The following is a 24,373-nucleotide window of genomic DNA, read 5'->3' on the forward strand; positions in this document are numbered from 1 at the left end:
TTCCTGTAAGTGTTTGGTCTTTGACAACAAGAAAGGTGATGTTCTATGTGAGGAAACAAACCCAGGAGGGAGTGGGAATCAGCTGATCTTGTGGTTAAGACACAGGACTTGGTTACACAGGATCCCCTTCCTGGCTCTGCCGCAAATTACAGTGCAGTCTTGGGCATGTCACTCTCTCTAGTTCCTCATCAGCAAAGCAGGGATTTTTGTCCCCCGGGAGTGCTGAAGCTAAATGAATGAAAGCTGGTAAAGTCTGAATTCCATGGATGAAAGATGCTGGGGAAGGGCAGACGCTGTGGAGTGGCTCTAATTTCCCAGGAGCATGGCAGTGATTTCAGGCTGTAGTGATGCTATGAAGCATGGCCTCGCCGGCAATGCTTTGTCCCATCCTATCCTGGTGCTTTCCAGGGTCGCTAAGTCCCAGTAGGCCAAGATGCTATTAGAATGTTAAGCCTGTATCGCGCCCAGAGAAGGGAATTTCAGGTGAGTTTCCCCTTCCCAAAGCGTGTGCGAGCCGCCACCCCCCTGCATGAAATTCACCCTAGGGCATAAGCTTTGCCATGAAACCATGTGCATCACTTGACACACAGCTGTTAACATGAGGCTTAAGTGGGGCATAGGACCTTCTGCCCTGGAGTCAATGCGCCTTTGTGAATGCCAGTTAGGTAATGACACCTGCTGGGCTGACTAGCCGGGCTGCCACTGTGCTGCACCTGATCTCAATTTCTGGTGATTTGAACCTAACATCAAAGAGAACCTTAAGAATTATCAGACACAAACATGATTTGTTGGGGAAAAGTCACCATGGCTTTTGTAAAGGGAAGTCATGCCTCACCAAGCTATTAGAATTATTTGAGGATGTCAGCAATCATATGAATAAGGGTGACCAAGCTGATAAAGTACTTGGATTTTTAGAAAGCCTTTGAGAAGGTCCCTTAGCAAGGGCTCTTGAGGAAACTAAGCAGTCATGGGATAACAGGGAAGTTCCTGTTTAAAAGATACAGTGAGGTAGAAAAGTTTGCAGATGATACAAAATTATTCAAGATAGTTAAGTCCAAAGCTGACTATGAAGAGTTATGGGAGATCTCAAAAAAACTGGGTGTAGTCTGCGCCCACCCACTTCTAAAGGCCCCTCCCCCAGTTTCTGGTGGTCATCTCTGGTGATGGGGTCTAATCGTAATGCCTCCTATTTAATGGGTTAATTGGAATGTGATGGTTGACCACCTCACACTTGGAGGGTTGAGTGTGGTATGTGGCCAGCAAGCTAGGACTAAGGTATGGAGCATGAGGGGAGAATAGAAATAAGGACTATACTATAGAGCATCCCTATAATTCAAGGACTTGGGATGCCCACACCTTTGGTCTAGGTGGTACTCCACCAGATGGTGGGGCGGGAGAATTGGACTGATTCTGGAAGCTGTCCTCAGCAGCTATTGCAGAGATGGTATATGCATAGTGTGCACAGGTTCCATCCTGTGTGCCGGCACCAAAAGGGGGCTCCGTGAGGGAGATCTCTCCAGTGGTTTGGCTTTAAAAGTAACCCCCTTCCCCTACTGTGCTACAAACATGCCCAACACCTGGATTCTGTTGTAATGGAGATTGGAGGACACACGAGTGGAATTCCCAAAACCATTTAATAAAAAGAGCCAGAAACTTCGTTATTAAATGAAGAAAACTTAAGCTACAGCTCAGTCCTGAGCATCCGTCATGCTAGTGAGTGTCTATCTGTGTCTATTACACAGCTGAAGAAATGATCAATAAGCAAACTTTCACCTAGGAACCAAGTGAGGTCCTCTGAAACTATCACAGCCCTCGCTTGTCTGAAGTTGAGCCTCTATCTTCGGTGGTTATAACAAATTAGAGTTTATATATCTTCAAGACCATTTCCTTCAAAAAACCAAAAATCGCTGCCAGCCGACACCTGCAGACCCAATGCCCCTGAGCAACCTCTTACCATTATTTGTCAAGTAAACATGGAAACAGAGGCAGGTTTTTATACTTTAAGATGGCACTGACGTACTGTCATGATGACAGGCCCCACGAGGTAGATCGGCGTATCAATTAGCACATTGCTTTCAGATCAGCCTCACTTGAAGTCTTCACAAAGCGTATCTTAGAAGGCGTACGCTATGCATGCAGTTCGTACGCAGCAGGAAGTGCCAACCAGTTTTGCCCCACCCAGCGGGTTGTGCTGAGATGCCCAGGAGCAGGGCTCTGACAGCCCTGCAGGAGGCTGTTCAGGAGTTTACACTGTCGAACAAAAGCAGGGAGAGGTGCTGATCCAACGCTGTGTGACACTGCATTAACTGCAGGAGTATCGAGTTATGTGAATCCTCTGGACTCTTTAAAATCAGGTGTCTGTTGAATTGTCATCGCTGTTACAAGTCTCAAGTTGTGTGGGAAGAACAACAGAAATAGTTCTGTAAAAGAGCAGTCAAAATGATTTGTGTGCCTGCATAAAATCCTCCAGCGATTGCCGTGCTGCCCCTCCCATCACGTGCTTCGAGCTGGGGCCTAGGAGCCAGGACTCCTGGGTTCTATTCCTTGCTTTGTCCAACTTGAGACACCTAGGGCCTGACTCTTGTCAAGAGCCAAGTACCCACAATTACCATTGACGTCAATGGGCACCCAAAACTAGAAGCCTCATTTGGGAAAGTGTCCTAATGGCCTATCCCATCAATCCCAGGCACACCTGCTATGGTTCTACACCAAGAAGGAATTTTTGTCCCTGTCTGCATTCAGGTACAAAGGTGTTGGTGTGTTGATAAGGCTGCAGTTAAAGGGATCAAGCTTAATCTGAAAGTCTATTAGAACTCCAATTGTGTGGGGGGGTTTAAATGAAAGCATTAGTTCTGTTTATCATTGCCACCCCTCCGCTCCCTGAAGACCCCTGTCCTATAACATTGGACCTAGAAAGTTGAGAACCTATTTCAGAAGCTGTTGTTTTCCCAGCTGGCTGTTGTGCAAGTTTCTTACTGAAGAGATGGGCCATTCTAGACCGTTCCTGTGCACTCCTGTAATTCTGCTCATCAGTGGAACCTTATAACCATTAAAGAAGCCTCAGCTGCTTCTCAGAGTTATTACGTGGTACAGATGGGAACATTGAGGCACAGAGAGACTAAGTTATTCAACAAGTCAGTGGGGATGTGAGGTGCTTCCAGACACTAGTTTGTTTTTTCCCCCCCTGTGGCTTCCTCTTTTTTTTCCCTTTGTCTTGGATAAGCGCTGTAACCCACTGGTTTCCCCTTTCTTCTTTCTAATTTTTACTCTGAGTCATCTGTATTGCAGACAGACTATTTAGGGAGGCTGCCATGCGGCTGGGTTTGCTGGGAGATGGGACAAAGAGCAGTGCCATGCTGAGCCAGTGAGAGAAGGAGCCGAGGAGAGCCCGTGAGAGGAGGAAACACTTGATGCGCAGAGCCAGGTCGGTCCATGTAACACAGAACGACTAGTCATTATGGAAGTCTGGATCCAATTTTTGTCTAGAGGGAAGGGTGGGGGGTGTATCGACTGGGCAAGACATTTCTACTTCTCTTACCCAGCTGGGGACTGGCTCCGCTAGTGGGCAGAGCAGTTTGTATGCTGGGGTAGCAGAATGTTTAGGGATGGGTCAGGCAGGCTGCTGAAGTCAATCCCACTGGCTTTACCTAGTGTCGATCACTGTAGCATCTGTGCATTGAAGTCAGTGGGAGTTTTGTCTGTGGGGGAACAGAGTAAGGCTTGTAGGATTTGGCCCGTTAGGAACCGAGATTGGGAGCTAGATATACCCCAGGCTCTACAGAGCTGCTGCTGTCAGGAATGATGCAGTTCCCCCCCCCCCCCCCCAAACAAGTGAAACACTCCTGGATTTGTAGGTGGCTGGCAACCCCTCTGGGCCTTTGGTTACTGCAACAAATCCTGTTTTGATATGAGCACTGCAATCAAATGCCTGGGTCAAAACCTAGGCACCCATTTTGGTGCAGCATTTGGCCCCAAATGTAGGGTTACCATACGTCCGGATTTTCCCGGACATGTCCGGCTTTTTGGGACTCAAATCCCCGTCCGGGGGGAAATCCCCCAAAGCCGAACATGTCCGGGAAAATAGGGAGGTGCGGGGCCGGCGGTGCTGGGCCAGGGCCGGTGGTGCTGGGCCGGGGGTGCTCGGCCGGGGGCTGGTGCAGGGCTGGGCCGGGCCCGGCGGTGCGGGGCCGGAGGTGCTGGGCCGGGGGCTGGGGCCGGAGGGAGCCGCTCAGTTGGGGGTGGGGGCAGACTGGGCCGCGCCTCCTCCCTCCACCCCCCCACCCCCCGCTTACCTGCTGCCTGCTTCAGGCTTCCCGCGAATCAAATGTTTGCAGGAAGCAGGGGAGGGGGCAGAGTTGGGGCAGGGACTTTGGGGAAGGGGTGGAGTTGGGGCGGGGGGCAGGGCCGGGGCCCTGTGGAGTGTCCTCTTTTTGAACACTCAAAATATGGTAATCCTACCCAAATGGGCAAAACAAGGAATGGGGATAAGAAGAAATGTGTTAGTGGTTCGTTACAGACAAAGCCATCGTTAAGTCAGAGAGATCTCGGCAAAGCGTCAGGTTATTTCATGTTATTTACTCTAAGCAGGGGAAGAGTGAACCTGGCCCAAGCGTGCATTCCTTGTATCAAAATGTGAGTCGCTCATCAAGGATAATGCAGATCTAACTGTAGGCTACAACTTCTGTAATGTGGCTTCTGCATCTTCTGTAATGTCAGCAGTCCCTGAATGGCTTCCTGATTTCCTCGAATCGGCATATGGCCTGGTTGAGCTGACACTAGAAAATTCCAGTCTGGTTTCATTTTGGTTTGTGGGTGTATGGGAAAGAGTGCACTGGGGAGGAAGCATTGTGGGAAAGAAACCTCAAAGTGCAGCTGCTGCTGAGGGTGGATGCCGAGAAGTTCCCTGCAAAAGTGACACGCAGGAGGCTCTCCGCAGTGACACAACGCTCTCGGTTGACCACCTCAGGCAGTGATGTTTCAAAGCGACGTGCATGGTGCATGTAAACCTTGCTAGGGTTACCCAAAGCTTGTGACTTGCACATGCAATGGGGCCGGCACTGCATGTGGTTTGCAACGTTGCAAGATCATGTATAATTGTGGGTTTTGCACATTCTCTTCCTTTGCAAATGCAAATTAGACATTATTAAAAATATTAGCTCTTGGTGGTTACAATTAACTGCAATTTAAGAGCATAGATGTTGGGGGTTCTTCCCCCTGGAACCTTTCAAACGGGTTCACTCTAATGTTCGAATACGTGTCTATCCCTGTTGCCCGAGGGGCTGTACAGCACTCTTGGATCTCTAGTTTCAAGCAGGTAATAGCTGTCTGTTGTGTGATGGTTCCTTGTTTATGCTCTACCCTTGCACTTGTGGGTCACTAGATTAGGTTTGGGCCCTGAGCACATGTGACCCCTGTTAATGTCAATGGGACATGTAGGTTCTCCCTTGGTACAGCCTGTTGGGAATCCATATGCAATTTGAGTTCCTGGTGTCCCCAGCATCCACGCAGGAGCTTTCGGTCTTCAATGTTACTGACCCAGGGTGCACACTAAGTGGTTTCGCTTCCCTCCTCTAATGACTCAGGAAATGGCTGGTTGAGGGGCGCTCACCAGAATTTCATCACCTCTTCAGCAGTGGTGCCAACCCTGCCAGCTGTTGAGGGAGCTTGGGACGTAGTGCCCCAGGCCTACATTTGCTTGCACAAGCTGGCATTTCTGTACATGAGGTGCATCGTGACCCGATCCGCTGGTGCAATGAGGGGGGGGGTGCATGTATTTTGTGCGTACAAAGTTAGAGGCTGCTGTGGGAGACATGGTCCCTTATGGTCAATGAGCGTGTTCCCAGTCTCGTTGGGTTGATAGTGTTGGGCCACCTGCTATCCTTGCTGCTCGTCCCGAGCTGCTCTGAGGCTTGTGGTGTGGCTTTCAGACGAGAAGACCTGGCCTGCCCGTATTTCTTGCTCTCCGCCATGTCGGAGCAGGAAGATGACGAGATGTGCTGGAATAACTTGGAGAACTTCCGGGTGAAGCTGATCTCGGTGATAGACCCCTCCAGAATAACGCCGTATCTCCGCCAATGCAAAGTGATTAACCATGACGACGAAGAGCAAGTGCTTAACGACCCCAGTCTGGTAGTCCGGAAACGGAAAGTAGGTGGGTACTGGGCAGCTTCCGATTCACCACGTGTGTGTGTGTGGGGGGGGGGGGGGCTGGCTCTGGGGTGATGCACTGGAATGAAAATGCCGAGGTGTCAATTGCTCCTGTAGGCCACATGGTGTTACCATCAACCCATGTAGTGCAGTTCTGGGAATCATGCTTTCAAGGTGCGTCTTTTCCCAGCCATTTGAAGAGGGTTTTCTCTAAATCCAAATAAACGGTAAATAATTCCTTCTCCTTGAGCTAACGTGGTGAATTCTCCATCACTGGCAATTTTAAAATCAAGATTGGATTTTATTTAGTGATTTATTTGAAGATATGCTCTAGTTTGGGGTAGGCAACCTATGGCACGTGTGCCGAAGGCGGCACGCGAGCCGATTTTCAGCGGCACTCTCACTGCCAACTGGGTCCTGGCCAACGGTCCGGGAGGCCCTGCATTTTAATTTAATTTTAAATGAAGTTTCTTAAACATTTTAAAAACCTTATTTACTTTACATACAACAATAGTTTAGTTATATAGTATAGACTTATAGAAAGAGACCTTCTAAAAACGTTAAGATGTATTACTGGCACACGAAACCTTAAATGAGAGTGAATAAATGAAGACTCGGCACAGCACTTCTGAAAGGTTGCTGACTCCTGCTCTAGTTCAAAAGGAATTATTTCTGAGACGTTTTCTGGCCTGTTCTATATGAAATCAGACTAGGGGATCACGGTAGTCCCTACAGGCCTTAAAAAGCTCTGAATCTAGGATAAACTATTTCTGTGCCTCAGGTTCAGAGGGACTCTGGCAACATTAGAAAGAAAAATTAGCCTGTATTACTAGGAGTCCCTGGGGTTATTCAATCTGAGAACATTAAAAATCAAAGGTACTTTTCACCATCTATTCTATTTTACAATATTAACCCCTAGCTCTTTTGTGACAGTTTTCATCAGTAGACCTCAGTGCTTTACAACAGAGGCCAGTATTGTTACGCCCATTTTACAAATGGGGAAACTGAGGCACGGAAAGGGGAAGTGACTTGTCCAGGGTTACCAAGCAGGTCAGAGATGGGAACAGAACCCAGGGCTCTGGAGTCTGACCAGTGCCTTAGTCTCTAGGCCACGCTGCATCACAGTTAGTTGTTTATAGTGTAGTAGCCTCCAGAGGTCTGAATTAGGATTGAGATCCCGTTGTACTAGGTTCTGCGCAGACACCGCTCCTTCCCAAAGAATTTACAGTCTCAGACAGCGTGGGCTGTGAAACAAAGCCGTTTACTTTCCCTTGCTTAGTGAGTTACACTTTCCAGTTCTCCTTTGCCACCATCGCAAGGAACTGAGACTGGAAAGGCTTATTGTGGACCTCCCTTGCCTTTGTCCCGCTGAGTGTAGGATTCTTCTCTGCGGGATATTGACTAGCACACACTCTGCTGTTTGGGTTTCCAGCATGGCAGGGAGTGTTTAACCTCAGAATGACACCGTGAGAAAGACCTGCCTGTGAAAGCATCTCTGGTCCTATTAGACTTCATAATTCCAACTTTAAAAACTGGTGACAGACTCCCTGCTTCTCTTGCTCTCACTGTGACCCCACTTGTAGCAGGGGACGGAGACTGTGGTCCTGCTGACCTCGAGAGCAGAGCAGAGGCTCCAGCACTTCGTGGCAGATACTTTGCCCCTTGCAGGATCAGGACATCTGTGCCAGAAGTGGGGCCCATCTAACCATCCCCTCTTCTTGAATTTGAGACCAAAGCCGCCCAGAGTTATAGGAAGTGCCACGGCCGTTTCATTCAAGCCTGCCTGCTCTCCTCCTCGCCTTCAGCAAGGGATTGCTTCTCTTGCAGCGCCTGCTGTTTGCAACACGCTAGTAGGAGCAGAGGCCTAGGGGCAAACCCTGCAGCCGTTGCTCAGTTAAATCACCAGTGAGAGAGTTACCTGGGCCAGGCCTGAAGGGTTTGACACCAAGGACTCTCTTCTGCTCTTGCTTACAGAGGAACGCAAGTACCAGCCATCTCTGGAAGTGCAGGGAACGTGTGTTACTCTTACATGCCATGTTGCAGTAAGCGCCTTTGTTTCTGTATTGCAGGCGTCCTCCTGGATATACTTCAGAGGACGGGCCAGAAAGGTTTTGAGGCCTTTCTCGAGAGCCTTGAGCTTTACTACCCACAGTTATATATGAAAATAACCGGCAAGGAGCCCAGCAGAGTCTTTTCAATGATTATCGGTAACGTTTTGATTCATTCCCACAACAGTCTCTTTATTTGATGCTGTTTTGCAGCTAGAGGAGACCTCGAATTCCGCGGTTACATCCCCGGTGGCTCATGTGGGCAGAGCCCCAGCCAGCCTTTCAGACTAGGTCACTGGCTCGAAAGCTCTTCAGCGAGGGTCCGATCCTGCAGTCGGATCCCTGCGGGGAGAGCTCTGCGGAACCCGCCCAGATCCGATTGTAGATTGGAGACTAAACACACAATGCTGTGTGTTAGGCGCTACATCGCCACCCTCTCCTGGGGAGCGCCAGTGCTGCTCCCTGTAGCCGAAGGAAGAGCGGGTGCTAGATAATGGCCCGGTTTCCCCTCATGGACTGCTCCGCCATGGTGCAAGCAGACCGAATTCCCCGTGAAATCTCCAGCAGGTGTCCCCACTGAACATGGGTCCCAGAGTGGCTGAGGCCTGAGGCGCTGTTCTGGAGCACTTGGCATTTCCACGGTACAAGGCGAGGTGGGTTGTTGCTCCTTCCGGCTCTGGCCAGCTGTATGTTCCTGTCAGCATGACTGTACCGGGTGTGATCGTGCTGGCTGGGGGGCCGGCTCGGGGGGACGGGGTAAGAAAAGCTGCTGTGGCGCTGACTACACGTGCCATTGGTTAGACAGCACCCGCAGGGAAGTCTTGTGATGCTGACTTGTGGTAAGGGACCTCTCTGCCTGGGGCTGGGGACTTGGGCTGGGCCCGACTGAGGGGGCTGGGGACTATGTTGTGTGAGTCTCTCTGTTGCGCAGACACCGCGGGGGAATCGGGCCTGAGCCAGCTCCTGATGAACGAGATCACGAAGCTGCAGAGCGCCGTGCAGGAGGAGAGGAGGAAGGCCCAGGAGCTCAACATGTGGCTCCATGCCAAGGAGGACGCGCTCAAGGAGATGCGGGTGAGGGACAGCGTGCTGCGGAAGCACCAGGAGAGGGCCCAGAAGATGAAGGAGGAGAGGGACAACTTGGCCAAGGAGCTGCGGAAATGCAAGGATGAGAACTACGACCTGGCCATGAGCTATGCCAAGCAGAGCGAAGAGAAGAACTCAGCGCTGATGAAGAACCGGGATCTGCAGCTAGAGGTCAGTGCCTCACCCTCTCTCCTTCCTCCCTCGTGCACCCCCGGGATTGGAGAGCTGAGCACAGTCGGGCCTTAGCGACCCGACACCACAGTCCGACGGGTGTCTCTCTTCTGCACCGCATGCCAGGAGTCCTGAATTCGCTGGGCTGAGCTAGTGCCTTCAAGGGTTTTTTTGACATGGGGTGCTGCAGGCCTGGCTTTCCCCTCGCGCAACAAGGGTGCATGCGATGCAAACGGAATCCCACGGTTGGCGCTAACTCGCAAGCCTTTCAGCGCAGATGCTAGCAGCTGCATGTGCTAGAGAATGAACAGGGTCTCCCCTGGGCAGGGATGGGAGACGCTGGCAGGGCTGTCCCTGCGGCTTGGCCTGTTGGCTCAGGTCAAACGTAGCAGCAGCTGGGGGAAGCTTGCAGCGCTGCTGCCGTGTATCTTGCGCGTGGGTAGACAGGTACCATGTGCTGTGGGCAGAGAGGGCTCTGCTACATTCCCCCGGGGGTGGGGAAGGAATTCCCCTCGTGCTTCTTGCTGGAGGCTGGGACTAAAACCATGCCACTACAAAGATTTCCCCCTCACCGGCCGGCACTCCCCACGTGGCTCCTGACGAGGCCTGACCAGCTCCAAACTCCCCCTCCCCCTGCAGATTGACCATCTGAGGCACAGCCTGATGAAGGCAGAGGACGACTGTACACTGGAGAGGAAGCATACGATGAAACTGAAACACGCCATTGAGAAGCGGCCGAGCCACGAAGTGGTGTGGGAGATCCAGCGGGAGAAGGAGCTGCTGCTGGCCAAGAATCAAGAGCTGGAGAACACGCTCCAGGTCTGTGGGGAGGGCGGGCGTAGGGACTCTGGGACTGGTTGGGGTAGCAGTTCTGCCTCACTAACGCAGGTTTCTCCACGGGGGTTGGTGTCAGGGCCCCTCTTGGTGAGGCCGGGGAGCTTGGCGGGGTGAGAGCCGTGGGTTAGAGCAGAGCATGCTGATGGATGCATGGTGGCAGAGGGACCCCCTGAGCAGTGGTGGTGGGATATATGGGGTGTGTGAAGGTTGACAGCAGCTAGATGGGCTCGGAGGGCAACGGGAGAGGTGTGAGCAGCCATGGTGGCAGAGGAGTACAGCATTACCGAGAACAGCTAGGCCTGAGGCTCAGAAGGGTTTAAATGAAGGGCCCCAGACTTGCCCAACTCATTCTACGCCTTCCCCTGAACTGGCGGCCGTGACAGCAGGATGCGGGGCTGGACGGGGGCGCTGATCTTGCCTGGCAATTCCGGTGTTCTGCAGGGCTGCACGGGAGCCTGCAGATCACACTTGCCTGTCAGGAAATGGAGCAGCGCGCAGCTGCCTTCATCTTTAACATGGAGGGCACAGCAGCCTGTGGCGAGCACAGGTCCTGGCATGTGATGCCCTGTCTTGCTCAGAGCAGCACCTCCTGGGACTCTTTCTCCAGGCGACTCCCCTCCATCTCACAGATGAGGGCAGCCCGGTGCTGCCTTGGAGAGCATGTTGCTCCCCTCTAGTTTCACCCAGAGGCAGAGTGGAGGCCATGGGGGTGGTGGAAGAAGAGTGAGAATTGGCCACTAGTACTGTTAGGCTCGGGTAGGGGAGAGTGCCTCCTGGCTTTCCTAGCCAGTTGGGCCACCCCTCATTGTATTCCCCTTCCCCCTGGAGGTTGCCAAGGAAGGGAACTTGGAGAAGAACAGCCTCTACATCCAGGCTCTGGAGGCTGATCGGAGACGGGCACTGGGGGAGCATCAGGAGCTGGTGAACACCATCTACAGCCTGCGCAAGGCGCTCCAGCAAGCAGAGGATCTCCAGGACAAAGTACGAAGTCTGGCGGGAGGGGGGAGAGATGGAGTAAACTCAGCATGGGGAACATGTGTACAATGAAAGCCACTCTCTTCCCTGTGGAGCAGAGCAGTGCAGCGCCCGGGCAGCTAGCACTGCGGCTTGGCCTTCTGGCTCAGATCAAACGTAGCAGCAGTTTAATGAGAAACATGATCTGAGATGGGTACTCCTCTGCTCCAGTACTGACTCCATGTCCTTGGGAAAGATGTGGCCTCTCTCTGCTTCACATGTAAGATGGGGATGATGACGCTGATCCACCTGGATCGCCAGGAGAACTGATCAGTTACTGTTTGCAAAATGCTTACATCGGCCCCACATCTCCTTTGCCTTCCAAGCACTTTCCCACCTGTAGACCTCAATATGCTTTCTCAGTAGGAGTAAGCATCATCCCCGGGGGAACTGAGGCACCGAGAGGCCATATGACTTGTCCAAGATCATATGGTAAGTCTCCTTGCCCTCAGACTCACCCTCCGTCCACTCAATCATTGGTGTAATTGGCATTGGGCTTGGTCAACTGTAGAAGAGTCTCCTTGCTTTGGCACGGCTCAGCAATCCGTGTCTGATATTTACACGACAAGCCACGGGTGTTTCAAGAGTGAAGCAAGCCCCTTTGCCTCCAGCACTGGGTGTCTCGGTCAAGCGAGCCCCATGAGCAGGGCTCTTTTGTGCTTTGCTTGCAGCACGCGGAGGAGAAGGAGGTGCTGGAGCTGCAGTGCATGTCCCTGAGGAAGGACTCCCGGATGTACAAGGATCGCATCGAGGCCATCTTGAAGCAGATAGAAGAAGTGGCTGCAGAAAGAGACCAGGTGATAAAACTTCCTGTTTGGAGCCCAGCTACCAAAGATAATGGGAGGTGTAGGCTCAGACACCATGTCAATGACACGCTTTGCCCTCCCGCTTTCCACATCAGGCGCTGCTGACCCGAGAGCAGTTCCACATGCAATACTCCAAGAGCCTAGTCGACAAAGACGCCTACCGCAAAGAGATCCGGGAGCTGGGGGAGAGGTGCGATGAGATGCAGCTACAGCTGTTCCAGAAGGAGGGCCAGTTACTAGCCGCTGAGGCCAAGCTGAAAAAGTTGCACCTGGAGCCACCGACGCTGGTAAGTCTACAGGAATACACAGCTACATGCAGGTACTGTGCTATGGGCAGGGGAAGAGGCTGGGGGGCCCTGGCTCTGGGTATTGCACTGATTTCAGACACTGACGTTGCCTGTAGTTGGGATCAGCCTCGATTCCGCAATCAATGGCTGTGCTTAGACAAGGGAAATTGGGATTGGCCGCAGTAGAGCTCACCCTGGCTTCCAGCGTAAGTAATCTCCACCAGTGCAAATGCATCCCTTCCTTATTTGCATTTGGGGCTGGCCCTGGTGCATCAAGGCCAACTGAAGCCCAGGAAGGACAAGGCTTGAGCCGTTGGGGTGAAATCTGTGGGTGGCGGGGGAGATGTACCATAACTCTGTTCCTAAGCCCAGAACGAAAAGAACACCCTAGTCTCTGGGTGGCTTCTGGTTGGGCCGGTCGGGACAGGTAAGAGGGAGGAAATCCCTGCGTCTCAGTTCCTAGCTTTCGTTCTGTTCTACGTGCCATCATTGCTGTTGTCTCGCTGTGGAGCGTGTTCTCCAGACTGATCCCTGACTGGCTTGTTTTCTTACAGTTCCAGACTTCTGACCTAGATGACGTCTCACCCAGGAGTTCCCAAGAGGTGAGGAAAGTGGCTAGCTGGCTTTAGTCTGACCGCCTTGTGGAAGGTCTTTGGGTTCCCCAGCTCTGCTCAAAGGCTCCTTAGCAGATAACTTGCAGCCAACTTCAGTTTGTGCTCCAGTGGCATAAAGCACCTGAAAAAATCCCACCCCAGCGTAACCAGCCAAGGGAGGATGCCCTGTGCAGAGAAACCTCTAGGAGGTGTAGCTCCTGCCATAGCAGCTCTTCTGTCTTCCCCCTTAGCAGCTGCCAGAACAGTGTGTGTATCTGGGGGAGACAGGCGTGGCCAGGGCAAACAGCGCTCCAGCCATCCCTGGGAGCAAGAACCAGGATTAGAGTAGTACTAAGGCTGCTCTGCTTTTATACTGGAGACCAGCCCAGTGGCTGGGTGGCATCGGGTTCGAGAGGATGTGTGCGCCAATCCTGAGTCATCCAAGCCCATCTGGGCTGCAGCTCAGATTCTGGGCCAAGCTTTGTAGCTCGGTGAGTGTAACTTTAAATGCTCGGGATACAAATAAAGGGCCAGTTCTGCAGCCCTGACTTGCATGGGGAGCCCCACTGATTCTGAGCAGATGTGACGAGTCTCTGCGAGGATGCACCGAGACAGCCTTTCCAGCATGGTCCCTAGCATGGCCAGGTTGCTTCAGCTGCTGTGAAGCAGGAGCCAGCAGTTGTCTAGTGTATCGCATCTTCAGTCAAGATATAAGATGTGAATAAAAGGGAATCCTCCCCCTGCCTGGATATAAAGGGGCCCCACGTATTCCCAAGTCTCAGCCAAAGCCAGTGCAGCCTGAATCTCCATGGAAAACATCAGGGTGAAGGGGGAGTTAGTGTCCTTTAGGGGTGTGGGGAGCAGGGCTAGTTTAATTGATTGAAACCATGGCAACTTTGTATCTTTCAGGTGAGATCTAAGGTCCTGGCCACTTGTGATCATAGCTCTTTCCTGGTGACCTAATTAAACACCTATGGAGGCAATTACAACCTGTCTCCTTGCATCCCCTGGCCATCCCACTGGAGAAGTCACCCTCCACTTTTCCCCACACTGCTCCAACTGTTGTGTAATGTTTGCTGATGCTGCTCCCTGCCTAGAGGCAGCTGCATTCAGCGGTAGGTGATGAGACTGAAGTGGGACGAAGGGTGCCATACACACAATAGAAGTACTATCCTATTGGTGTGGGGTAGTGTTTTCACTGGAGAATTGGCTTCATTCATGCATAGCACTTGTATCTACAGGCGCGTCACTAAGGTGATATTGAATAGGATGGGTCGGCTGCCTTGCAACTCTCGCTAGACAGGAAAGAGAAACTTGTGGAATCCTGGGGCTCTGTTTTTGTTTTTAATCGTTTGTCTTTTTTGTGGGAGACTAAGAGAGGAAAATGGGTATTGCTATTTCCCCAGAAGAGACATATTTCTTTTTGTCCCAAAGCTCTCTTTCCATGGAAACCTGGATGAGGACACACTGCTGTCTGACAAAAGTAAGACTTTTTGTTTAATTTCTACTTGGAGACATTAGAGCAGTATTCCCGATACAATATGTCTAGTGGTTCAAGCAGGCAGCTGGGAGTCGGGACCTCCTGGGTTCTGCCCCTGGCTCTGCTGTGTAGTCTTGGGGCATCAATGGGGCCTGAATTCTCAAAAGTAATTAATGGTTTGGGGGCCCCAATTTGGGACACGCTTTTGGGACTCCCAGGGTGGGCGCTCAGCACTTTGAAAGTCAACCCACAGAAGGTGTCTCAACTTGGGTACGCCAAAATGGAGGTGTCTAGACCCCCTGGTCATCTCCCAAAAGGGATGTCTGTGAAGCCCCCGCTGAGCACTTAGAGCTTTTTACCTTCATTCGTCTCTTCATGACATGTGATCTGGGAGGGTCCTCAAGTGGCTACATTCTGGAAGGCTGTGCTGGGCTAGCTCGTTATAACAGCACTAGGCAATACTGTTCCATTTGATCCTAAAGTCTCATTATTAAGAGATTGCCAGTGTATTGACGCCCCCAGGAAAAATGAGCTTGGAGATGTGCAGGGCCTGACTTTTCAAAGATGTGGAGGACTCTCTGTCTCCAGTGAAGTTAAGGAGCACTGCGGGCACTCGGCATCTGTGAAAATCAGACACTATGTGACTTGACTGGGCTCTCTGCTTGTCGGGGCAGATCTGAGAACAGACCCCAGGTGTCCTGACTCCACTTTAACTGAGTCGTGCACCTTTCTCCATGCTCTTTGCTGGGTTGTTTTTTTTCCTTAAATTAGGTTATTTTCACTTGGGTTTTGACAAAAGCAGAACTAGCTAATGAACACACCATCCCCAGTTCTGCTTTTGTGGAGGTTCTAGTGGAAATGACTCATCATTGAGGAAGACTTGACAGGCTACACTGAGGGTTTGAACTACGCTTCCAAAAAGAAGAGAGAAACTGCCACAGGGGAGCATCTTCCTGTTTTAACCTCCTGAGGGGCTGAATATTTTTTTCACCCATTTGGGAAGGGAGGTCACTGAAAAGCTTTAGAAACCCTAGTCTGATTTTAAGTACCAGTTCAGGTTAGCAGGTTGGTAGCGATCTCTGTTCCTTAATGGATTGCTGTGAGTTCAAATTCTGCACTCGCATGATGAAGTCACAGTGTGAACTGCACAGTTCTATATAGGATTGATCTTGCTAGAAAACTAGGCTGTGTTAACGCAACCCTCAAGAGTGTTCTAACTAACATGATATTAAACCTGACTTAGCTAGTGTGGACAGTGACCAGTCATATTTAATATCATGTTAAGCAATGTGACCTCTCAATTTATCTTCGTTAGAGAACAACCTTAAGGGGCTGCTTTGTTGAGGTCCCTTGGGTTCATGTGAAGATCCCACGTCCCTTTTTGAAAAGAGTTAGGGGAAAAACCCACTGTCCTGAGCAAGATTCCAACAGCTAGTAAAATGGCAGCTTGCGCTAGCGGACTGAGCTCAGGACTGGAATCCAGGACCTCCTGAGGTCTGGTTTTCACTTTGCCACTGACTTGCGGTATAGTTTTGGGCGAGTCACTTCAATTTTGTCTCCTTTTCCCCACTCATCTGTCAACTGGGGATAATAATGCAGATTACATCCCAAGGAGGTTGGAAGACTGGCTTAATGTATGTGCAGCACCTTGAAAACGCGGCGCACTCTGCACGTACCAAGCAATAACCTCCTACACGAGGTGTGAGCTGTTGCCAGTGACCCAGTGGCCATCGCCCTTCACCTGCATCGGTTACTGTGTTCTCGCCGTCTCGCTTGTTAATTCTGCAGAGCACTTTGGGACACCCGGGGTATCAAATGCACAATGTCTACAAGCAGTTGGTTCTGTTCTAAGGTTGTAAAACCACAAACCAATGACGTGAAGAAGGATGGGCTTATGATGAAGGCCCTGGATGGGGACTCAGGCGATCAGGGATCAATTCCTGGCTCTGCCATGCAATCCCTGGGTGGTCTTGGACAAATCACTTCATCTCTCTGAGCCTCAGCTCCCTATCTGTACAAAGGGTGAATCCTTCCTTTGTCTGCCTTGTCTCTATCCAATGGAAAGTTTTGGGGGGCTGGGGCTGCTTCTAGAACAGCAGGGGTCCAAGTGCTAATGTAACACAGATAATAAATAACACCAGTTTGCGACTACACTTGCAGTTTTTCCTTCTCTCTTAGAAGATCTCTCTGAAGGTCAGGATCAGCAGTTCAGTGCGTTAGAGAGCATTCAGTGCCTGCAGTCGTCAAACGTAAGTGTCTTTGTGAACCCTCCGCTTTTTGGGGCCTCGCTCACGACGATTAACATTTGCATTTGCGATAGGCGTGTCCAGTTTGGAGGTACCTGGCACTTTCGCAGGGAGAGTTATGTATTCTCATGGCCAAATTCATCCTTCAAATAACAGCAGGGCATCATTGTCCTTTCCATCTCTTCTGGAAGCTGCTGCTCTTCGGGAGTGGTATGGGTGGGAATGGAGTCCGCCAATCAACGCATCCGCTGCCTCGCTGTCAGTCAGGAATGTACTGTTTCATGGCATATTACAAGAATGGGCAGCCTACAGGCGCCATCTCCGGTAGGGCGCTTTTGGGACAGTTGTTGGTGTTTCTCTCATCCACTTGACCTTTACGTTAGGATTTAGTGGCTGATCCTGCCTTCCTTGCACACCCCAAACTCCCATTGTTGTCGTTGATCATTTATATTGCTGTAGCGCCAGATCGGGACCTTTGTTGTGCAAGGTGCTGTACAGGCACATAGTAAATGCTTGTCCCTGTCCCAAAGAGCTTACACTCTATGGGAGTCTTGTTGAACAGGATTGGCTGGACCTAATTCAGGAATAATCCACGTTAAATTTAAAGGATGATATCGAGCCTCTGATTTTCTAGAATTAGCACTGGCAACGCTATTGGGTTTTTAAGCAATTTCCTATTGACAGGGGAGTGTTTCCTTTCTCATCTGTCAGCGGTTGCAAATATCTCTCAGCTTCTCCTTTTTCTCCTAACATCATTTCTCCCTCTGCTCCCCAAACCTGCTCTAGCTAATTCATGTTCAGCGTCTGTGTTGTCTGGGCACTGATGTTTGTGATTAGGAACAGCAATATTGCTTTGGAGACCATTTAATCATTCTGCTGGGAAGAGGATGTGAACCTCCGGCTGTACAACTGGATGCATCCGGACATCCCTTCTGTGCCCCAAGGAGCTCTGCTGTCATTGCAAAAGGAGATCTTAAGTGGTTAATCTTCTGATTCTGGTGTTTAGGGCTTCACCCTCCAAGCCCTCACTTGGGCAAGTAACCCCATTGCCTTTGGTGGGATCGGAAGCATGAGCACTAATCCGGAAACGATGCAGAAGCGGGCTCCTGTACAACACACAGTGGGTGCTTTGAAGAACCAACCTGCTCAGGAGAGATGAGGGCAGTTCAGCATTCGGGGCGGGAATAGTGGTGGAATGGATCTTCAGTCCATCGGATGCCTTCAGAAGAAGGCCATTGAGTTTTAAGTGTGAGCCAGGGCCTGAGCCTGACTGGGCCATGCACAGGATAATAGGGCCAGGAATGAACACAAGAGGCTGTAACGTTCCCCGGGGACCTGTGGACATCAGAAGCTGCCAGCGCAAAGCGTGTGTGCTTTCTAAACGGCAGCAGCACCCAGAGGATGCATTTGGCCATGAAGTTGCTCTCAGCCCGTTCACTGGTACAGGTTCATTTTTAATGAGTGAATTGAGCGCTCACGGAAACCACTGGGAGCACACCTCATGGCACTGCATGGACAGCAGCTGTCCATGTTCTCCACACCCCCTCCACTGCCCTGTCCATTGTGCCTCTTTTGTCCTTCTAGGGCCAACTCCAGAAGTTGAGTCTCATTGCCCACATAGTTCCTGGCCTCTCTGTAGAGCAAGGCTGGTCCCATCCCCACCCAGCCCCAAGCTTCAACTAGACCAGGCCTTTCTTTTCCTTTCCAGGAGGGTGGCCCACCCAATGGAGAGCTGGCTGAGAAGGAGCGGCGGCGGATGAAGGACAGCTTTGAGCACTATCGGAGGTCTGGCCTGTGCTCTCGGGACTGCTCTTGCCATGTTTGTGTAACCTACTGGTCACTGTGTGTCATGTCCCCTGCTGTGCCTGATCCACGGAGGATGAGGATCTGTTACTGCCTTCTCTTCTAGCTCAAGCCGTAGGGACTCGTGCATTTAGTCCCAGATGTGCCGAGTACGTTGGCCAAAATGGCAGCCGTTGCGTTGCACTGAAACAAGTGTGGATGTTTTCAGACACATGTATATCATGGCCTGCGTCATAGGCTGCTTCATGCCACTGACCGATTCCACCGTAGTTTAACAGAGTGGTACCCAGAGGACATGAAGCTGGGGGTGGTCACCTGGATCATGGGCAATGGATCACAACGCCACTCACTCAGATTTGTAGGGGGTCTGTGCAGGGGCCCATGGGGGTCAGGCTGCTGGTGGGGGGGAAAAGGGGTTCCTGAGAGGAGGTGGTGAGGGTCAGGTGGCAGGGACACAAATCTATGCCAACTCCACCCCAGACTTTTAATGGCACTCTGCAGTCCTGGGGGCACCATACTTTGGGAACTGCTGGCTTGGTAAGTTTGATCTATTTTACTAGCTCAGGGTTCCATCCTGCTACTGCTGACACCAAAGACCAAGCTCCTATTAATGAGACTCAGGGCAGGTTTGAGCCCTTTCAAAATGATTCCAAGTGGCCGAGCGCCTCTGTCTCCGTCTTTGGGGATTGAAGGGACTGAGCATCATGTCAAATGCAGATCTGAATTTGCACACGAAATAGAAATGATCCGAAAGAGCTAAATGCTGGAGCAGATTACAGGAAACGTCTAAAGCGATGTAGTATTGCTTCTGTAAGTGGTAGTGTGCTGGGGTCTTATGTAATATTTGTATTCAAGAAGGAACTGAGAGTCAGGAAATTCTTGCGTTCAGTTGTACTGTATATTGAGGAATATAGGAATGGCTTTACTGCTCTAGACTAAACCCCATAAGCTTCTGATCACAGTCTATATTGGATGCTTGAGAGGAGACCCAGACTCCTAATCACAATTGTGGATCATTTATTTGACAAAAAAGTTGCCCCAATGAACAACGTTGATTCAACCAGTGCGCCCCAGAAGGTACAGGCGTGTGCTACTGTATCCTGGAAGGAGACTTCTTCCTGACCTTCAGCAGGTGATTACTTTGTGTCCTGGTGCATGAAGGTAGAAAGGCTGCCTTAATTTTTACTTTGGCCAGTGTCACCGCAAATGCACAGTCCTGTTTGAGTACTAATTGAGTTTTTTCAGTTTGCTGGTTTGTGTAATTGAGAAGCTTGTTGCTCATGGAATTTTGTTTTTCTCATAAATGTTTAACCTAACTTACAGAAAGAGGGCATTGCGAAGGGTACAGAAGGGCAGACACCATGAAGTGGACTGGGAAAACAACACTGGTAGTGACAACACGGACACTGAAGGCTCCTAATAGCATCAGCCCACCTGCAACGGGAATTACAAAAAGTTTGCTGGGGTTATAGTGCAAGAATCTTCCCTTCTGCCCATCTGAGCTGATTGACATTTAAAACTTTTTCTGAATAACCACCTTGAACATTTACCACGTTGAAGGCACTGGACTGGGATGCAGGAGATCTGGACTATATTTCTGCCTCTGCCATAGCAATCCTATGTGACCTTGGCCTGGTCACCTAACCAGTTCACGTCTCTGTGATTCAGAACCCTAATTCTTGTATGTATTTAATGGGGATGATGATGTCCTTCCAGAAGTGGTATGAGTCTAAATGAATTAAACTCCAATTGCTCTAGTAGAAATCCTTACCATCATGGTGCTATGTTAGTGCATTGTAGTATTCTGTGCAAAAAACACATAAAAAAATACTTTATTTTCTTCAAAACTGGACTAAACGGTGTGCTAAAACTATAAAATATGCTAAAAATTGTTGCTATGGCAACACTACACAACCGTGGGCTATGGAAAAACCCTCTGTGTCCATATTCAACCTATTAGCTTAAGAAAATATTTTTCTTATAATTTCCAGAAAAATAACCAAATGAGGGAGAATGTAATACCAATTAATGCCTCAATTCCACAATTGCTAGCACCATCAGTTAAAAAATAACATGCCATCTTCACCTTCCCCCCCCCCCCCCCCCGCGAGACTTTAATAAATGGTGGCTTCCTTCCTGCATTCACGTTATGTTTTCTTCCACACCCATGAGGGCTAGAACTTTACTATTTTATGTTTTAAATGAAACTGAAGGAGCTGGGCCATTAAACATGTTTGGAATGGCAACATTGTGGTCTTGTAACTCCACCTGTGTGAGCAGGCCTCTGGTAGAGCCCCTTGAGCTCTGTGCAGGTGTCTTGGCCAGGTACTCCAACAACAGAGGGGCCTAAACCAGAAAACTAACCAAATCTAGCAGGGTGCAGAGGGTGTGCCCCTATATCATTAGCAACTATAAAAGCAAACCCCCAACAGCAGAGGTTTGACCAAAACTAATTTAGCTCCACAGTCTTGAATAGCGTTTTGAATAAACATCAGTTACTGTTATGTTAAGCATGTCTAAGGCTCTGTGTACTATCCAAAAGAGAGCACTAGTGTGCTGAGTGTGACTTTGACTGCTGGTGTATAGGGGTAGATGCCCAATGTTAATAGCAAAGGAGAGAACACGCTCCTTGCATGTTACCTGCTGTCCTTCTGCCCACCTGCAACTGGACCTATACAGCTGCAAACTGTAACAGGTTTTTATTTCTCTTGGATATTCAGTCAGCCAGAGGTTGCTGAGGTTTCTCGTACCCCTCTGATAAGTGGGATGTGAGACCTTACGGGGCCCTGGCTTCCTCCTTTAGTAGTAAATACCCTGGGCACTGAAGGGCTCTCTCTGGAAAACCTGGGTGTGGGGTCTGTCCAAGCTGTGGCCAGAGCACCAAGCTGTGGCCAGAGCTCAGGATGACTAACGAGGGTGTCCCTTTCATTTGCATGGTGACGGGGGTAGATGTGCCTCTCGAAGGCCACCCACCCGGGGTGGGGGACAGAGCAGTAGGCTGGGGGGGTCGGTCCAGAGCGCCACCCACTCCAAGGGGGAAGGAGGGATCCCCTCTATTAGACCGATTTCTCGGGTGGAACGGGCCTATGTCTGTTGATTTAAGGCTATAGGATCTAAAGGCAGTGGGGGGGGGGAAACCCCCCCCCCGCTCAGTGGTTGTGGGGGAGGGGCAGGGAGCCTCCTGTGTATGATTTGGGGCATAGGCGCAGGGCTCCCCGGGCACCCAGCTCAGTGATGTTGGGGAGGGGGCCCTACTTCTGATTTTGCAGGGAGAAGAGGGCCCCCCCCAGGGTATCCCGGAAGGGGCCGGACGGGCTCCCCCCGTAGCCCGGTGCATCGGGTGCACGAGGCCTAGCGGGGGCGGGGAGCCCGGCTCGCTGCCCACACCTAAGATGGCGGCCGGGGCCTCAGCGGCCGCCCCATCCGGGATCCGGAGCGGGCGGGATGCTGCGGGCCGGGCGGAGGCTGGGGCCGCTCGGGGCACGGCTGGGGTCTGTGTGGCGATGGGGCCCGCCGTCCCGTCCCAGGGCCCGGGCAGCCCCAGGGCCCCACCCCTGCTGCCCGGAGCCCGCCTGGCCTCGCAGGCTCTGCAGCGCCCCCGGGCCGGGCGGCGCCGTGGGGCAGGTGGAGGCCACGCACTACCGGCTGGTGTACACCTGCCAGGTGGGGCTGGGGCTCTGTGAAAGGGGGTGAGGGGAAGCTGGGGTGGAGGGGTTGTGGGGAAGAGGGTGTTTGGATGGGTGCTGGGGGGGCCCTGGGGGGATGGGAGTTGGGTGCGAGGGGTACCCCAGTGATTGAGGGCTGAGGACTCGCTGCAAGGTACTTGGGCATATCGCTGTTCTCTTTTGGGGGACATCTGTGTTGTTTTGGGGCTGGGAGTTGCTCCACGCTTGCAAATGGAGACTCTTAAACCCCATAAGAAAATGTTTTGTAGCCCTGCAGCCCCTATTGCAAAAGGGAAGGCGACTAAGGCCAGTGCCCACTAAAATTGCTTCCCCCTTTCGACTTTTCTTTTAGTAGTAATAAAGTGTGTGTGTTTCATTTAATCCCTTAAATGACTTCCTAAAAGCTAACACGTGAGATGTCACATTGGGTGAATATTTTTGAATCAGCTTCAGGGTTGTTTTAGTTCATAATAATGTTTTGATTATTTGCCATCTGTGCTTTCATAGTCAAATTCAAACCTTTAAAGCATATCCAAAATAAACTTAAATACACAGGAGTTGGTCTTTCCTGAGGTTTAAAAACACAAACAAGTACAATCCATGGTATCTAAACAACCAAGAATATCAGGCTTGAGAAACTGATTTGTATTCTACTTTACATTTAGGAATGCAAACCAGTGTGGTTTTTAAATTATTCTTTCAGCAAGAGAGTGAGGAAAGATCAGTAAGTCTCAGAAATCAAAATGCGTTTGGGGCTATGTTCTTTCCATTGGCCCAAGTTCAAATGACATAGGAAGGTAGCATACCTCTGAGTAGCAAGCTGGTAGTATCATATTGTGGGGCTGCATGACCACTTTAGTTGAAGAAATGTTGTGGTTGGGGGAAAACAAGTCCTTTTTAGTATGATAAACGGTGTCTCTGACTTTGACTTTGGGTTGTAATATAGCTGTGTCTTTTTACAAAATAAACAAAAAAATCTAAGCATCTTGGTCATGAAATTAACTTTGTTCACTTTCTAGGTCTGCAAAACACGGTCAGCAAAAACGATTTCCAAACTAGCGTATCATAACGGGGTGGTGATAGTAAAGTGTCCTGGTTGCAAGAATCATCACGTGATAGCAGATAACCTGGGATGGTTTTCAGATTTGGAGGGGAAAAGGTAACAGTGTCAGTGACAGCAGCTCTTCCCCCTTCTCCCCCTTGACAGGCCATCAAAATATAGCCCAATCCTGTTTAGATGATACAAAGCATACAAGAAACAGAAGTCCAGTGTAAGTGGTATTTAAATGCGCAGGAGAGTTATTGCTGGGGATAATCTCTGATTCCGCTAACTTTCTGAAGTATGTAAGAAGACTCCAGTCCCATGGCCGAGTTTTCTGACCCATTGCAGATGCGTGGTGTAAATAATGGAATCGCCCAACCAAGGCCCACTAAGTGGGTTGTAGCCAAAACAGTTAGAAAGGGCATGTTGCACCGATACCACGGTTGCTAGTTGCAGTCTTATTGCTGGATGTGATATTTGGTTCTCCATCAGGCCTTATTAAATCATTGCTGGTCTCTGGCTAGCATGTTCAAAGGAGCCTAAAGGAGTTAGGTGCTCAAATCCAGTTGAATTTCAAAGGCTTTCAACTCCTTTGAAAATCCTACCTCTGTCTAACTGCAGTTGCCAAATTAGTGATCATGTTGTATGAAAGTTGCCCCTAAAGTCTGTAATCCCATCGTCTCCACAGTCCCCTGGACTAGCTCTGCTAGGAGGAAATGTTATATTCATCTTCAGAACTTGAATTCCTGCTAATGGTGAAAACAGAATGCAGCTGAGAGCACCTAAGCCTCAGCTGCAAAATCTAACATCTAGTCTCGTGGGCACCTTTGCAATGTTACTAGTGTTTTTTAACTTGTAATCCAGGAACATTGAGGAAATCCTAGCAGCCAAAGGGGAGAAAGTGAGACGTGTAGTTGGCGAGGACACCTTGGAACTGCTCCCAGAGAGGACTGCAGAGACAGAGTCGCAAAACCACCACACAGAGGGAGAAGGTGGGGAAAGGTCCTCGGAGTCTGAAGACAAGGGAACAACCTGATCAACAGAGTTCCTCTGCTCTGCGTTTGGCAGAGAAATACTTTGCCATTTCTCTCCCCCTTTCAACTTTGTGTTTGTTTGTTTTTTTAATAAATTCAGGATCAAGGAAGCCT

General features: G+C 50.4%; 2 protein-coding genes across 10 annotated transcripts; both read left to right on the top strand.

The window, feature by feature from the left end:
• Positions 1-46: 46 nt before the first annotated feature.
• On the top strand, positions 47-20,282 carry CARD9 (caspase recruitment domain family member 9). 9 transcript variants are annotated; one of them, XM_065572069.1, is made up of 13 exons: positions 47-3,424; positions 5,928-6,151; positions 8,217-8,354; positions 9,127-9,452; positions 10,092-10,271; positions 11,118-11,270; positions 11,975-12,100; positions 12,205-12,396; positions 12,951-12,998; positions 14,424-14,472; positions 16,648-16,718; positions 18,424-18,667; positions 19,842-20,282. In XM_065572069.1, exons 1-12 carry the CDS (start codon positions 3,411-3,413, stop codon positions 18,622-18,624), a joined length of 1,722 nt encoding a protein of 573 aa, XP_065428141.1. In that variant the 5' UTR covers positions 47-3,410; the 3' UTR covers positions 18,625-18,667; positions 19,842-20,282. The 9 variants fall into 9 exon arrangements, 8 of the variants coding, with proteins under 8 accessions (XP_065428141.1, XP_065428142.1, XP_065428140.1 ...); XM_065572070.1 differs by having other exon boundaries at positions 18,424-18,500; XM_065572068.1 differs by having other exon boundaries at positions 18,424-20,282.
• On the top strand, positions 18,921-24,369 carry DNLZ (DNL-type zinc finger). Its single transcript, XM_005299524.4, has 3 exons — positions 18,921-22,181; positions 23,203-23,342; positions 24,090-24,369. Exons 1-3 carry the CDS (start codon positions 21,963-21,965, stop codon positions 24,259-24,261), a joined length of 531 nt encoding a protein of 176 aa, XP_005299581.2. The 5' UTR covers positions 18,921-21,962; the 3' UTR covers positions 24,262-24,369.
• Positions 24,370-24,373: the final 4 nt, after the last annotated feature.

The sequence above is a fragment of the Chrysemys picta genome, chromosome 18 (genome assembly GCF_011386835.1).
Source record: "Chrysemys picta bellii isolate R12L10 chromosome 18, ASM1138683v2, whole genome shotgun sequence".
NCBI classification, from domain to species: domain Eukaryota; kingdom Metazoa; phylum Chordata; order Testudines; family Emydidae; genus Chrysemys; species Chrysemys picta.

Bases quoted from the DNA above. Each gene is read 5' to 3' on its own strand.
- CARD9 (XM_065572067.1), top strand. From the start codon at position 5,821: ATGGTCAATGAGCGTGTTCCCAGTCTCGTTGGGTTGATAGTGTTGGGC. The intron at 12,397-12,950 runs GTAAGTCTACAG...GTTTTCTTACAG, and splicing joins ACCTGGAGCCACCGACGCTG to TTCCAGACTTCTGACCTAGA. The intron at 12,999-14,423 runs GTGAGGAAAGTG...TTTGTCCCAAAG, and splicing joins CACCCAGGAGTTCCCAAGAG to CTCTCTTTCCATGGAAACCT.
- DNLZ (XM_005299524.4), top strand. From the start codon at position 21,963: ATGCTGCGGGCCGGGCGGAGGCTGGGGCCGCTCGGGGCACGGCTGGGG. The intron at 22,182-23,202 runs GTGGGGCTGGGG...TTCACTTTCTAG, and splicing joins GGCTGGTGTACACCTGCCAG to GTCTGCAAAACACGGTCAGC. The intron at 23,343-24,089 runs GTAACAGTGTCA...CTTGTAATCCAG, and splicing joins TCAGATTTGGAGGGGAAAAG to GAACATTGAGGAAATCCTAG.